The sequence below is a fragment of the Bufo gargarizans genome, chromosome 3 (genome assembly GCF_014858855.1).
Source record: "Bufo gargarizans isolate SCDJY-AF-19 chromosome 3, ASM1485885v1, whole genome shotgun sequence".
NCBI lineage: Eukaryota > Metazoa > Chordata > Amphibia > Anura > Bufonidae > Bufo > Bufo gargarizans.
The window spans coordinates 94,822,749-94,839,130 of NC_058082.1; the positions used below are offsets into that span (position 1 = coordinate 94,822,749).

Genomic DNA, 16,382 nt, shown 5'->3' on the forward strand with positions numbered 1-16,382 from the left:
GCAGCTGTCACTTCCCGTTACCTGGCAGCAGAGCTGCTGTCACTTCCCGTTACCTGGCAGCAGAGCTGCTGTCACTTCCCGTTACCTGGCAGCAGAGCTGCTGTCGCTTCCCGTTACCTGGCAGCAGAGCTGCTGTCGCTTCCCGTTACCTGGCAGCAGAGCAGCTGTCGCTTCCCGTTATGTTACTGCAGAGATGTTTTGATGGTGACACGGCCATGCTGGTGCCAGAATCCAGGGCCTGAGGCTGCGGATTTCATCCTGCTGAATATCATATCCGTGAGTTATGTCCTCTTCACCATAAGTGATGATAAATGTGAGGGGAGGAGGCCTCAGCAGGAGCCGCGTCCAGTCTACACATTTCTATTATTATGTCTGGCTTCTGCTGGGATGGACCCGGCGACCTCTGAGCGGCTCCGGTAATTTATCCGGGTATAGTTCATGTGGCCAGGATGCGGATGCCTTCAGTCAGGTTGCTGATTATGTTCCTTCACATATACAGATTTCCTCCAGTTTTCCTCTTGTCTTTCTGCGTGGCCTCAGATGTATTTTATCCCATTTAGTTGGTTTTTAGAGAAGATATTTTTAATGTCTTACTTCTGTGCAGAGTTTTAGGTTACACTGCTGTCCCCATGACAAAACTTCCTGTTCTGACATACTGTATCATCAGCAAAATGACGGAATACATTGTGTGCATCTAAACTAACCGCCACATAAATGTTCACATAACAGCGAGCCTAGTCACGTGTGAACATTGATGTGGATGGTGATCGGGCCTCTCTTTGACAGTATAATAATGTGCATTTATACCGCCTGGTCTGTCTTCACAGCGTGCTCACTGGCTATAATGGCACCATATTCGCCTACGGGCAAACCGGCAGCGGCAAGACATTCACCATCACAGGAGGAGCGGAGCGTTACAGCGACAGAGGCATCATCCCCAGGACATTGTCCTATGTATTTGAGCAGCTTCAGAAGGTACGAGAGGTGGTGGGGGGTCGCTGAGTGGTGGTCCTGTCCTGCAGAATCCTCTCTGACTTTGCACATCTTCATATCTCTGGCAGGCGCCATGTTTCTGTCAAGCACTTACCCTTTTCATTCTCTTTATTCAGGACAGTAGTAAAGTCTACACGGTGCACATCTCCTACCTGGAGATCTACAATGAGTGTGGCTACGATCTGCTGGACCCAAGACATGAAGCCTCCAAGCTGGAAGACCTCCCGTAAGTCACTTCAGCGACTTCATGACTATTGATGTTAATTATGATGGTGTATTGATTTGATATAGTAGCAGTCATGTAGTATCAGGTCACAGGGTGGTGACCCTACCCAAATCCAGCCGCTGACTTCATGCACAAGGTCCTCTTTACAGTGTATGATGGTGATAGTTCCTGATGAAGTCCATGTCCACAAGGATCTCCCCGACGTTTGGTGATTTGTTTCCCAGCTTTAGATTCTGTGTTAGAATTACAGGCTTTACAAATGACATTGAACTGACTACACCGAGCGTCTGGTCATGGAGAATAGCAGCGGATAACCACCTGAAAAGAAAACACTCATTTATGTGAGCTGGCTGTCAGAACTAATTGGTGATTTGCGTGCACTGAGAGCGGCCTGGGCTATGGAGAAAACCACAAAATATAGCGTGCCTCAGGCATGAATGTGTGCAGGAAAATCACCTCACTAAATAATAAACCAGGCCGGGGGGGGGGTCACTTATCCAGAATAAATCAAGGCAACTGGACTTGCTGTAGATTTCTTGAAAACGTTTCACTCGTTCTTCCAACGAGCTTTCTCAATTCTGAGTGACTGTGCAAAAATTCTCTGGGAATAAATATGTAGCTGAATCAACATCTGGTAATTATACCCAGCATGGGGTCAGAGGTCATTATACCCAGCATGGGGTCAAAGGTGTTGATTCCATTATCCTAATTGGAGTCAGTAGGTGATAATGACCTCCCAGAAAAAGGAGTCAAGACAGCATTGTATGTGGCAGACAATAGAACATCAGCGTATGGCTCAGCATAGAAGAGCCAAAACCTCTGGTCAAGATTCAGCCGTGTACTTACATCTAAAAGGAACAGGTCACACCTTTGAAGACAGTCAAGTACGTGTTTTGGATAAGGAGGCCGATTGGTACAAACGAGGTGTGAAGGAGGCCATCTACGTAAAAATGGAGAAGCCAAGCTTGAATAGAGGTGGGGGGGGTTAGACATCTATTGTCTTCCACATACAATGCTGTCTTGACACCTTTTTCTGGGAAGTCTTTATCACCTACCGACTCCAATTAGGATAATGGAATCAACACCTTTGACCCCATGCTGGGTATAATTACCAGATGTGGATTCAGTTACATATTTATTCCCAGAGAATTCTTGTACAGTCACTCAGAATTGAGAAAGCTCGTTGGAAGAACGAGTGAAACGTTTTCAAGAAATCTACAGTACGTCCAGTTGCATTGATTTATTTTTTACAGATATTCAAAATATGAAATTCGTTTATCTCTAAATATGTCCAGCTTTTTTTTAATCGGTACACCAGATACTGTTCCGTGATATTTCATACTTTTTGTTTAGTAAATATCACAAAACAGTATTGGGAATCTGTGGTAATAACCCGTACAATACAGTCAACGTATTTTTTGTGGTGATTGGTAAACAGTGTGAATAAAAATACAGGGGGGGGGGGGCACAACGTTTTCCTGTATGGAGCGGGGGAGAGCTGATGGTTCTGGGGGAGTGGAGCTGAAGGCACTGGGGTGGCGGAGAGCTAATGGCACTGGGGTGGGGGAACAGAGCTGTTGGCACTGGGGGAACAGAGCTGATGGTACAGATGGGGGAGAGCTGACGGCACTGGGGGATAGTGGAGCTGACGGCACTGAGAGATAGTGGAGCTGACGGCACTGGGGGATAGTGGAGCTGACGGCACTGGGGGATAGTGGAGCTGAAGGCACAGGGGGGGGTGAGCTGACGGCACTGGGGGATAAGTGGAGCTGACGGCACTGGGGGATAGTGGAGCTGACGGCACTGGGGGATAGTGGAGCTGACGGCACTGGGGGATAGTGGAGCTGACGGCACTGGGGGATAGTGGAGCTGACGGCACTGGGGGATAGTGGAGCTGACGGCACTGGGGGATAGTGGAGCTGACGGCACTGGGGGATAGTGGAGCTGACGGCACTGGGGGATAGTGGAGCTGACGGCACTGGGGGATAGTGGAGCTGACGGCACTGGGGGATAGTGGAGCTGACGGCACTGGGGGATAGTGGAGCTGACGGCACTGGGGGATAGTGGAGCTGACGGCACTGGGGGATAGTGGAGCTGACGGCACTGGGGGATAGTGGAGCTGACGGCACTGGGGGATAGTGGAGCTGACGGCACTGGGGGATAGTGGAGCTGACGGCACTGGGGGATAGTGGAGCTGACGGCACTGGGGGATAGTGGAGCTGACGGCACTGGGGGATAGTGGAGCTGACGGCACTGGGGGATAGTGGAGCTGACGGCACTGGGGGATAGTGGAGCTGACGGCACTGGGGGATAGTGGAGCTGACGGCACTGGGGGATAGTGGAGCTGACGGCACTGGGGGATAGTGGAGCTGACGGCACTGGGGGATAGTGGAGCTGACGGCACTGGGGGATAGTGGAGCTGACGGCACTGGGGGATAGTGGAGCTGACGGCACTGGGGGATAGTGGAGCTGACGGCACTGGGGGATAGTGGAGCTGACGGCACTGGGGGATAGTGGAGCTGACGGCACTGGGGGATAGTGGAGCTGACGGCACTGGGGGATAGTGGAGCTGACGGCACTGGGGGATAGTGGAGCTGACGGCACTGGGGGATAGTGGAGCTGACGGCACTGGGGGATAGTGGAGCTGAAGGCACAGGGGGGGGTGAGCTGACGGCACTGGGGGATAAGTGGAGCTGACGGCACTGGGGGATAGTGGAGCTGACGGCACTGGGGGATAGTGGAGCTGACGGCACTGGGGGATAGTGGAGCTGACGGCACTGGGGGATAGTGGAGCTGACGGCACTGGGGGATAAGTGTAGCTGACGGCACTGGGGGATAGTGGAGCTGATGGCACTGGGGGATAGTGGAGCTGATGGCACTGGGGGATAGTGGAGCTGATGGCACTGGGGGATATTGGAGCTGATGGTACAGGGGGGGTGAGCTGATGGCACTGGGGGATAGTAGAGCTGATGGCACAGGTGGGTGAGCTGAAGGCACTGGGGGATAGTGGAGCTGATGGCATTGGGGGAAACTGATGCACTTGGGCTGATCGCACGGGGGGAACGAAGGGTGTTGGGGACTGATGGCAGGGGGTCTGATAAGTTTTTATAAAGGAAAACAGTCTATTAATTCATTTTTTCTTATTAGAGTACTCGATTAATCAGTAAAAAAATAATCGGTAGAATACTCGATTACTGAAATAATCGTTTACTGCAGCTCTAATCCCAAGCTCTCAACATCTCACGGGGCAGTGTGCAATCAATCATCCAAAAATGGAAGGAGTATGGTATAACTGCAAACCTACCATGGCCGTCCACCTAACCTGAGAGCCCTTTTTGAAAGCAGCCATAAAGTCCCGTCTGCAGTTCCACAAGCCATGTAGGGGACACGGCACACATGTGGAAGAAGGTGCTCTGGTCAGATGAGACTGAAGTGGAACTTTTTGGCCTAAATGCAAAACGCTACATGTGGCGGAAAACTAACCCTGCACATCCCCCTGAACACCATCCCCACCGTGACCCATGGTGGTGGCAGCATCATGGGAGAAGCTCTTCTTCAGCTGGGACAGGGAAGCTGGTCAGAGGTGATGGGAAGATGGATGGAGCTAAATACAGGGCAATGGAGGTAAACCTGGTAGAGGCTGCAGAAGACTTGAGACTAGGGAGGAGGTTCACCTTCCAGCAGGACAACAACCCTCAACATCCAGCCAAAGCTACAATGGTTTAGATCAAAGCACCTTCATGTGTTAGAACAGACCAGTCACCGTCCAGACCTAAATCCCATTGAGAATCTGAGGCAGGAATTGGAAATTGCTGTTCACAGACGCTCTCCATCCAATCTGACTGAGTGCTAGCTCTTCTGCACAGAAGAATGGGCAAATATGTCATCCTCTAGATGTGTAAAGATGGTAGAGACAGACCCCAAAAGACTGCAGGGAAAGTTGCTCCTACAAAGTATTGACTCGGGCTGAATACAAATGCACCGCACTGTCCAGATTTTTATTCAGTAAACCAGGTATGATTTTCTTTGCATCTCACACAGACTTGTACTTTGTGTTGGTCGATCACATAAAATCCCAATAAAATACATTTAAGTTTGTGGGTGTAACGGTAAAAAATGTGGAAAAAGTTCAAGCGGTGTGAATACTTTTTCAAGGCATATAGACGTAAAGCCTATAAAGGGGAAACTGGTGAAAAATGCAGCATACAAGTCAGAAATGGTGTAATTCCTCATGGACACACACATGGCAGCTTATCCTGAAACCCCCGGCTGTGTTCACATTACCCATTTTACAATGACCACAGCGGGCAGACCCCATTATAAGTCAATGAGGTCCATGGGACATTTTTTGGAGAAGTTATTTTACATGCCCAGCACAACAATGTGAAAAGAAGCCACAATGGATATGTGAACAGAGCCTGACCGGGGCTCGCTCTGCACTGGTGCTTTATGGTCATGTGTACGTAATTTAAAGCGGTCAGATGTCTTCAGAAGTCCTCCTCTACATTGAGAGCTGTACAGATCCCCTCCTGTATGATTAATAACTGTGACAGGTCCTCTCTTGATTTTTATTCTTTTACTTTCAGAAGTTTCTCTCTATTAAAAGTGAAATGTCGTGGGTCTGGAAGTGAGGTAGAAATGGAGCCTTCTGTAAGTCTACTATATTAGATGGGTCCATAATAATCCAGAGCCGGACCTGCACCTGCTCCTTGCCCATCTGTACATAGTACATGGCAATCCACTGATGTGAATGGGTTGTTCCCACCACACGATCCAGACATAGCTAATGGGAATGAGCAGGAGTCTGATCTTAAAAAAGCACGAATAGGTTTCAGAATATCCACAAGTTTTTGGATGAAATCTGCCTTCATGCAGTATCCTGTTACTGGTAATGTGGATATGCAAGTAAATTACAGACAGCCGTCCTATATTTATCAATGGTTAGCTTCAGATGCATTTGTCCTGGTTAGAGCATCGCTATTTCGGGGAAGCAGACACCCATTCCTGCAAAGTCTTTAATTGACACGTTACGTAAATGAATAAACCAAAATCCTATCTACTACTTACAGTTCAGGTGTCGTCATCGCACAGATATTTTTGTTCTTGGCAACAGCAAAGTTTGAAATGCTTGTCTTTCAATATAGTGAAAGCTCCTGTCCTGGCCCAGTGACTGGGATGAGCTCCTGTCCTGACCCAGTGACTATGGGAAGAGCTCCTGTCCTGACCCAGTGACTATGGGAAGAGCTCCTGTCCTGGCACAGTGACTACAGGAAGAGCTCCTGTCCTGGCTCAGTGACAGTAGGAAGAGCTCCTGTCCTGGCTCAGTGACAGTAGGAAGAGCTCCTGTCCTGGATCAGTGACAGTAGGAAGAGCTCCTGTCCTGGCTCAGTGACAGTAGGAAGAGCTCCTGTCCTGGCTCAGTGACAGTAGGAAGAGCTCCTGTCCTGGCTCAGTGACAGTAGGAAGAGCTCCTGTCCTGGCTCAGTGACAGTAGGAAGAGCTCCTGTCCTGGCTCAGTGACAGTAGGAAGAGCTCCTGTCCTGGCTCAGTGACAGTAGGAAGAGCTCCTGTCCTGGCTCAGTGACAGTAGGAAGAGCTCCTGTCCTGGCTCAGTGACAGTAGGAAGAGCTCCTGTCCTGGCTCAGTGACAGTAGGAAGAGCTCCTGTCCTGGCTCAGTGACAGTAGGAAGAGCTCCTGTCCTGGCTCAGTGACAGTAGGAAGAGCTCCTGTCCTGGCCCAGTAACTGTGAGAAGAGCTCCTGTATAGGCCCATTGACTGTGGGAAGAGCTCCTGTCCTGGCCCAGTTACTATAGGAAGAGCTCCTGTCCTGGCCCAGTGACTGCGGGAAGAGCTCCTGTCCTGGCCCAGTGACTGCGGGAAGAGCTCCTGTCCTGGCCCAGTGACTGCGGGAAGAGCTCCTGTCCTGGCCCAGTGACTGCGGGAAGAGCTCCTGTCCTGGCCCAGTGACTGCGGGAAGAGCTCCTGTCCTGGCCCAGTGACTGCGGGAAGAGCTCCTGTCCTGGCCCAGTGACTGCGGGAAGAGCTCCTGTCCTGGCCCAGTGACTGCGGGAAGAGCTCCTGTCCTGGCCCAGTGACTGCGGGAAGAGCTCCTGTCCTGGCCCAGTGACTGCGGGAAGAGCTCCTGTCCTGGCCCAGTGACTGCGGGAAGAGCTCCTGTCCTGGCCCAGTGACTGCGGGAGGAGCTCCTGCCCTGGCCCAGTGACTGCGGGAGGAGCTCCTGCCCTGGCCCAGTGACTGCGGGAGGAGCTCCTGCCCTGGCCCAGTGACTGCGGGAAGAGCTCCTGCCCTGGCCCAGTGACTGCGGGAAGAGCTCCTGCCCTGGCCCAGTGACTGCGGGAAGAGCTCCTGCCCTGGCCCAGTGACTGCGGGAAGAGCTCCTGCCCTGGCCCAGTGACTGCGGGAAGAGCTCCTGCCCTGGCCCAGTGACTGCGGGAAGAGCTCCTGCCCTGGCCCAGTGACTGCGGGAAGAGCTCCTGCCCTGGCCCAGTGACTGCGGGAAGAGCTCCTGTCCTGGCCCAGTGACTGCGGGAAGAGCTCCTGTCCTGGCCCAGTGACTGCGGGAAGAGCTCCTGTCCTGGCCCAGTGACTGCGGGAAGAGCTCCTGTCCTGGCCCAGTGACTGCGGGAAGAGCTCCTGTCCTGGCCCAGTGACTGCGGGAAGAGCTCCTGTCCTGGCCCAGTGACTGCGGGAAGAGCTCCTGTCCTGGCCCAGTGACTGCGGGAAGAGCTCCTGTCCTGGCCCAGTGACTGCGGGAAGAGCTCCTGTCCTGGCCCAGTGACTGCGGGAAGAGCTCCTGTCCTGGCCCAGTGACTGCGGGAAGAGCTCCTGTCCTGCCCCAGTGACTGCGGGAAGAGCTCCTGTCCTGCCCCAGTGACTGCGGGAAGAGCTCCTGTCCTGGCCCAGTGACTGCGGGAAGAGCTCCTGTCCTGGCCCAGTGACTGCGGGAAGAGCTCCTGCCCTGGCCCAGTGACTGTGGGAAGAGCTCCTGTCCTGGCCCAGTGACTGTGGGAAGAGCTCCTGCCCTGGCCCAGTGACTGTGGGAAGAGCTCCTGCCCTGGCCCAGTGACTGTGGGAAGAGCTCCTGCCCTGGCCCAGTGACTGTGGGAAGAGCTCCTGCCCTGGCCCAGTGACTGTGGGAAGAGCTCCTGCCCTGGCCCAGTGACTGTGGGAAGAGCTCCTGTCCTGGCCCAGTGACTGTGGGAAGAGCTCCTGCCCTGGCCCAGTGACTGTGGGAAGAGCTCCTGCCCTGGCCCAGTGACTGTGGGAAGAGCTCCTGCCCTGGCCCAGTGACTGTGGGAAGAGCTCCTGCCCTGGCCCAGTGACTGTGGGAAGAGCTCCTGCCCTGGCCCAGTGACTGTGGGAAGAGCTCCTGTCCTGGCCCAGTGACATGATGTTAGTGAGGACTGAGCTCCATATTGTCAGAAAGGGAATGGAGACCAGGACAGTGCAAGGTCCCCAGCAGCACAGAGTATGTCAAGAGATATTTTTGCTCCTCTTATGAGCCTCACTGGTCACTGAATTAAAGGCTTTGTAGGAGATGAAACATACATGGTTTCCTTCTAGATGCAGCACTTTCCTTGATGATGGACAGTTCCTGGTGTTGCAGCTCACCCCTATTTGAGTGAATGGAGCTGAGCTGCAGTACCAGGCTCAACCCATGAACAAACGTGGCACTGGATCTGGAATAATGCAGCCATGTTGGTCTGATTGCACCCCACCCACCCCTTTAATAATTGATGTTTTACTGAAGCTGAAGAATATATCATCCAGCAGAGCCTATGACACTGAGATACGGCGAGGTTTAATCATCAGCTGCAGTCGCTCCAGGTGGAAGGAATGGAAAGTGTCTCTGGACATGGAAGGAACGGAAACCAACCACCTGCCGCTAAATACGACCGTCCGCTGATTACTGCTCTCACCGCCCCGACCAGAAGGAAAATAAAAATAGGCACGGACTGCCGCCCTCATCACTTGGCTTTGTCATTGTTTTGCTAGAAATACGATGCCACAGGACAGATGGAGCGGCCGCAGATATTTATATTCCTGCAGCCTGGACCAGGAGCCGGAACGCTGCCTCTGGGGGCTCATTGTGGGTACTCCGAGCAGCCATGTTGGATAGAATGAAAGAGGCAATTGCCCCTTTTATATAAAGCCGTCCTCTTCTGGCAATTGTTAGTTCTAGCTCTTTCTAGAAAAGCGGGGTGCCAGCCCCTATGTCCCCCAGTAGCTGCAGTCTCCCCAGTATTGTTCCTCCCATCGCACATCATTCAGGGCAGCCGTATATGAGGGAAAGTTGGGTGACCAGAAATAAAGCAGAACTTTCCATCATGTTTTTTTGTAATAATTGTATAATTTGCCTTTTTTCCTCTTCCTCTCCGTCTCCAGGAAGGTGACCATAATGGAGGACCCCGACCAAAACATTCATCTGAAGAACCTGTCCCTGCAGCCGGCCACCACCGAGGAGGAAGCCCTGAACCTGCTCTTCCTGGGGGACACCAACCGCATGATAGCAGAGGTGAGCAGTTTATGACCAGCACATGTAGCCGGCAGCAGCTTATCGGGGTGTAAGGCTTAGGACTCGTTCACACGACCGTGTAAAGCCCGTGCTGTGGACCGCAAATTGCGGTCCTTAATGCACAGGCACCGTCCCTGGGGCAGCCGCATGGGGATCACAGACGCATTCACTTGAATGGGTCCGTGATCTGTCCGTTCCGCAAAAAGATGAAGCAAGTTCTGTCTTCTTGCGGTGCTGAGGAACGGAACCCCAGAAAGCACTTCGTAATGTTCCATTCCGCATCTCCGGATTTGCGGACCCGTTGAAGTGAATGGGTCCACAACCGTGATGCGGAATGCACACAGAATGGTGCCCTTGTATTGCGTATCTGCAAATGCGGTCCGCAGTACGCCAACGGGGCAGCACACATTCGTGTGAATGAGCCCTTAAGGGTGATAAGTCCCGGACAGTGAAGATGCCGAGGAGCCAGAAATGTTCCATTGCTCTGCGTGGCTCCGACTTTCCTTGGGCTCTTTTCCTCTGGATAGAAGGCGCTGTGAGATATCGGGCAAAAAGGGCCACAGGGAGAGAAGCTGCAGCTGCATCCCCCTCCTCCCACCACCGTCTGCTGGAGACTGAGAATAGAATAGGCCTCGTCTACCTGACAATATGATTCTCCACCAACACGACCTGTATATTCAGAAGGTGTAAAATCCCCGCTCCGAGGTGGATCCACCGGCTGTCTGTGTCCGTCAGTAGATGAGGTCATGAGGAAGGCTACTATAAAATCTGAGGTCTGTATGTACAGAGGGAGGGACATTGGGGGCCCCACTGGTTTTAGACCCCATTTCTTTAGTCACTGACTATCATTGCCTTGTTGTGAGGCTTCACCCGGGATCATTACTGTGCACAGTTTTCCTTCACGGCCCATCCCTCCTAGGAGCAGAGACTTTCCCATAAAACTGCCGCCCCTGATCTCTAACACGTGTTGGTTTTGGCAGATTTGGTGTATAAGTGAGAGGTGGATTGACCCCTCCGTTCTGGAGACTCTGAGGGGTCCTCTCTGCAGAAGCTCTCCTCATTCCTATGTCTCATTGTATTACACATTGCATTCATTGTCCAGACCAGGGGGGCTCAGCTAGTTTTAGTAGGGGTCCGCTTACCTGGGTCTGTGAAGGGCCAAGCTGAACACCAGCAGTGAAGATCTTCTGTTCACATTCCGCAAAAATGCGCAGCCCCCGCTCCCATTCATTTCTATGAGGCCGACGGAAATAGCCGAGCCAGCGCTTGACTATTTTCGCCGGCCCCATAAAAAATGAATGGAGGGCCCTCCTTCACTCTAGGGCAGCGATGGTGAACCTTTTAGAGACAGAGTGCCCAAACTGCAACCAAATACCCACTTATTTATCGCAAAGTGCCAACACGGCAATTTAACCTGAATACCAATATAGTATATCTTCCATGTACTTTATCATTTAGCTATAATAGCTTAATAGCCTACATTCAGTGCGCTGCCTGCGCTGTTCATAGTGCGTCCTGTGCTGATAAATGGTAGGAAAAGTCTAAAGCATATTGGTACACCATAGACTTTTTCCAAGGCACGGGTGCCCACAGAGAGGGCTCCGAGTGCCGCCTCTGGCACTTGTGCCATAGGTTCACCATCACTGCTCTAGGGGCTCCGTTCTCGATATAGGTCCTTGTCTCAGCAGTGGGACTCGCACCTATAAGACAATGGGGGCATATCCTAGCAATATGCCCCCATTGTCCATGAGGAGACAACCCCTTTAATATTGATCAGACACCAGACAAGACCCATAACCCATAAAATTAAAGCCCGGACCAGACCCCTAAAATGAAACAGACCTCAGGAATCCAATATTAATTCAGAACCCAGATCAGACCCCTAAAATTAAATAGACCCTAACCTAGCACCCTAAAATTAAGCAGACCCTTAAAATAAACAGACCCCAGACCAGGCCCTTAAAAAAAATTCAGACCCCCAGGACAGGCCACTAAAATGAATTAAAACTTTAGACCAGACCCTTAAAACGAATTCCATAAACCAGACAAATAATGTATATACCCCTCCCGGGCGTGGCTGCAGCATCGGGACCCTGTGGATCGGGCCCCGGCAGGTGTTCCGCTCCTGGCGGCAGAAACTTAATAGGTGCAATGAAAGAGACAGTGCGTGCCTAATCCAGTGTATCTATAGAGGCAAGTGTGGGGGGTCTGGACAGCTGGGGGCCCCGGTCTGGATACGAACCTCAGTCCCCCTGGTCTAGACGTCTGTACAGGGGTCTTACATAGATTCTATGGGTTTTCAGTGTACACTCTGCTTTGTGAATGCAGCTCAGGATGTGACTGGAGTAATTCAGGATCGGTACAGGACGAGAAAAGCGATGTGCATCAGAACGGTGAAAGCTGCTCAGCAGCGCAGTTTTCCAGAGTACCGACCACCACACTTCTGAAGGGCTGATAAGGAGAGAGCTGCAGAAAGGACACGCCCCTGATATAATGGAGGAATATTTATAAGACGAGAGGGCAGATTTCCACTGGGTGGCCTTACGTCGCTGCAGAAGACATTAACTGTCTCCATGTACCTGGCATAGCGTCACGTAAAAATCGAAATCAGACATTAGATGAAGAATAGAGCTGAGCATGTGCGACCATCTGAGCGAAGTGGACAGAGAGACAGAGGAGAGGGAAAGAAGAACCAGAAGATGGCGCCATACAGATAGATTTTACTGAATAGCTCAGTGGCTATACAAAATTTTTAATTACATGCAATTGCAAAAGTATTCACGTCCAGGTGCTGGAGAGCCCCTGACTGCGGAGGATCACTTCCCAGAGCCCCTGGGGGTTGCAGCCTCAGATGCAGCATTCTCACTGCTGACAGGTTCTGTTGTACCCCATGTGTTCATCCTGACAGTCACAACGGACCGGAGAGGTGCTGGATTATCAGGCAGAAGGGAACCTTCATGAAAACCAGGCCCTTAGGCCTCATGCACACAGCCGTTGCCGTATTGCAGGTCCACAATATGCGGGCACCGGCCTTGTGCTCCCCGCATCACGGATGCAGACCCATTCACTTGAATGGGTCCACAATCCGGAGCTGCGGTGCGGAACGGAGGCATGGAACCCCGCGGAAGCACTAGAGCGCTTCCGTGGCGTTTTCTTTCCGTGCCTCCGCACCGCAAAAATATATAACATATTTTTTTGCGGTGCGGACGGATCACTGACCCATTTAGGTCCCGGCAAATTGCGGTCCCCAATGCACGGAACGGCCATGTGAATGAGGCCTTAAAGGGAATCTGGCAGCAGCTTTGACCATGCTAAGCCGCTGACAGCACTAGCTAGGGATTGGAGAGGACTTAGCTTTTGTGGAGCTTTTATTATGAGAGGTAGTGAGAATATGAAGTTTTATTCTGCCCCTGTAAGAGCCCGGGAGGCGGAGCCTCTTTGTGAAGTGCTCTCTGCAGTGAGCTGCATCCCCTCTGCCGAGTGACCGCTGTATTAGACAAACAGAAGTCTATTAGAGCTGTCCCTAGAGCGGAGGGGGAGGCGCTGTGAAGCCTCTCTATGCAGAGGGCGCTTTACAAAGAAGCTCCGCCTCCTGGGCACATACAGGAGCAGAATATAGCAGAATAAAACTTCATCTTGAAACTACTCCTGATGAGTAAAGCTCCACAAAAGGTATGTTTGTCCTTCTCTCCCTGGCATCTACCTAGTGCTGCCAGAAGTTTAGCATGGTAAAAACTGCTGACAGACTCCTGCCGGTTGTGTTCATACAATGCTCCAGTGGGCTCCGTTCACGTTTACATGTGCCATTTAGCCGCAGAATTTGCTCTGGTCTGTGAGCCATGTGATCGGCCGCCGATGAGGTCATAGTTTTGGATTGTTCCAACGTGATCAGCAGGGGGGGACCATGTATGTGGAGCACATGTAGTCTGATCAGAGATCAGAGGCTTCTCCTTCTTGTTGCAGCATTGTCAGGCAGTCGCCGCAGAGTCATCGCTGTTTGAAGTGGTTCTACTTGAAGACTCTTCTGCTTCTTAATAATGACCATGTGCCGCCGCCGCCTCCTCGCACCAGCACATTCTGTCCACTGATTTTTTTATTTTATTCACCCCCCCCCCCCTTATTTTCGAGGCTCCCAATCCTGAGAATTTCCCTGGGGGGTCCTCTTTGTCCGTCGGAGCACTCATAATTTAGTTGGACCGGTGGCGTCAATCACAGCAGAGACATCCACTGTAATGTCTACCAAATGTGAAGCCTCTGAGCCGTACCAGGAGGGACCTGCGGAGGAGAGGGCTCCTCTCGGACGCCATCGGACATATGGACTGGGGTTGTCTTCTTCTCACGTGTCGCCTCTTTGCTGGATGGAGGCAGTAAATCGTCTGCGGGGGGCGCCATGTCCCCTCTGCTGGTCACATGACTATTTTATTAGCTTAGTGATTTAGAATGGTTACGCGGTTGTTATTATATCATGGGGAGCGTGAACTGCCCCCGTTATTCCTGCCGCTGGATCGCAGCTGACGTCCGCGCCCCTCCCCCCAGTGTAAATGTTTATGAAGAAGCCCCTTCTGTCTATAAATATTTACTGCGTTCCGCTTTACTGCCAGGAACGTTTACCTGACCGCGGCCTATAAATCTTTACTGTCCCAGCAGTCTGTAGAGTCTCCAGTCCATCATTCTACCATCAGACACTCATAGACTCTAATTCCTCACCATTGTAAAGATCTCTGCTTGCTGTCAGTGAAAGAGAACCAGAGCTCTTCCTGACCTAAAATTCCTCACCGCTGAGGGTCTGTAACAATTGTATCCAGTCTGGACAATCCTCTGTTGTCAAAACACATCGGCAGCCCAAATCGCTCTGCTAGTTTGTTACAGTGTATCAGTGCAGATCACATGAAGCAGAATGGAGTCCAGACTGTCTGTATCAGAGAGGGTTGTCTTGACCCCGGATACATATGTAACAAGTCCCTTTGTTGTCCTGATACTTTGCTACAATGTATCAGTGTAGATAACGTCCTCCCGGTTGTTTTTATATGGATAAGCAATATATATGGATCGACACATTTGTAACAAAACCTCTGCTCTGAGAAGTCATGAGGTTTTCAGGGTAGTTTGGCTGAGGGTTTGCTACTATGTCCGTGTCTGTATTCGTGCTGTATCCTCTCCATATAAGTCAATGCTTGCTGCCAGTGAATGGAAATTTTAGACTGCTTTGCAGATTCATTGATCAGTGGGAGAATTCCAGTCTGTGGATGTAAATAGTAATGTTTCCATTCATTGGCAGCAAACACAGATCTTGTAAATGCTGAGGAATTGAGGCTTGGAGTATATTAGAGAGTCCTTCCTGTTGTACTCTACCTGACCGCAGCTCTCCTTTCCTTGTGTCTTTTTAGACCCCGATGAACCAGGCGTCCACCCGCTCGCACTGTATCTTCACCATACACATCTCCAGCAAAGAGCCCGGCTCCGCCACCGTCTGCCGCTCCAAGCTGCACCTTGTAGACCTGGCCGGATCCGAGCGAGTAGCGAAGACTGGAGTCGGGGGGCAGCTGCTGACGGAGGCCAAGTACATCAATCTGTCCCTGCACTACCTGGAGCAGGTGAGCGTCACCCCGGATGGGGGCATGGGGCGTCATTCTGGGGGGAGACCCTGTGACATACACGATGTGTGGAGGCGCAATATGATCCCTCAGCTGAGATATGGTCCAGGTTCTGTACAGAGGCTGCTGCATGATCACACCACTGGGGTCTGCTGGGGTCTGTTCACACTGTGCAATTTTAAAGACTGTGATATGATCCCAATTTACAGCATAGCATTAACCCTCTGTGAGCCATACATCAGCAGCAGCATAAGGTCAGTGGATTTTACCATCTGGACGTATCCTCTGGACGTAAACCATTATTCCGCCTAGTGCCCCCTTGTTCTCTAGGAGCCATGCCTTTCCCGCATGCTATAATTTAGTATATTATTAATCCTTACCCCCAGATTCTTCCCATTATAGATGGGATATAAGCAGCATAGATAACCGTACATTCCTCGGCAGGTATAGCCGGACACTCCCCGGCAGGTATAGCCGTACACTCCCCGGCAGGTATAGCCTAGCGGTACACTCCCCGGCAGGTATAGCCGGACACTCCCCGGCAGGTATAGCCGTACACTCCTCGGCAGGTATAGCCGGACACTCCCCGGCAGGTATAGCCGGACACTCCCCGGCAGGTATAGCCGTACACTCCCCGGCAGGTATAGCCGTACACTCCCCGGCAGGTATAGCCGGACACTCCCCGGCAGGTATAGCCGGACACTCCCCGGCAGGTATAGCCGGACACTCCCCGGCAGGTATAGCCGGACACTCCCCGGCAGGTATAGCCGTGCACTCCCCGGCAGGTATAGCCGTGCACTCCCCGGCAGGTATAGCCGTGCACTCCCCGGCAGGTATAGCCGTGCACTCCCCGGCAGGTATAGCCGTGCACTCCCCGGCAGGTATAGCCGTGCACTCCCCGGCAGGTATAGCCGGGCACTCCCCGGCAGGTATAGCCGGGCACTCCCCGGCAGGTATAGCCGGACACTCCCCGGCAGGTATAGCCGGGCACTCCCCGGCAGGTATAGCCGTGCACTCCCCGGCAGGTATAGC

General features: G+C 52.0%; 1 protein-coding gene across 4 annotated transcripts in view; it reads left to right on the forward strand.

The window, feature by feature from the left end:
* KIF6 (kinesin family member 6) overlaps window positions 1-16,382 on the forward strand; it is a 142,287-nt gene that overhangs the window by 14,872 nt on the left and 111,033 nt on the right. For all 4 annotated transcript variants that reach the window (XM_044286581.1, XM_044286584.1, XM_044286582.1 and 1 more), the window contains 4 exons: window positions 828-975; window positions 1,110-1,219; window positions 9,627-9,756; window positions 15,144-15,350. In XM_044286581.1, the coding sequence (XP_044142516.1) occupies window positions 828-975; window positions 1,110-1,219; window positions 9,627-9,756; window positions 15,144-15,350 (595 nt within the window). The remainder of the gene's footprint in view (window positions 1-827; window positions 976-1,109; window positions 1,220-9,626; window positions 9,757-15,143; window positions 15,351-16,382) is intronic.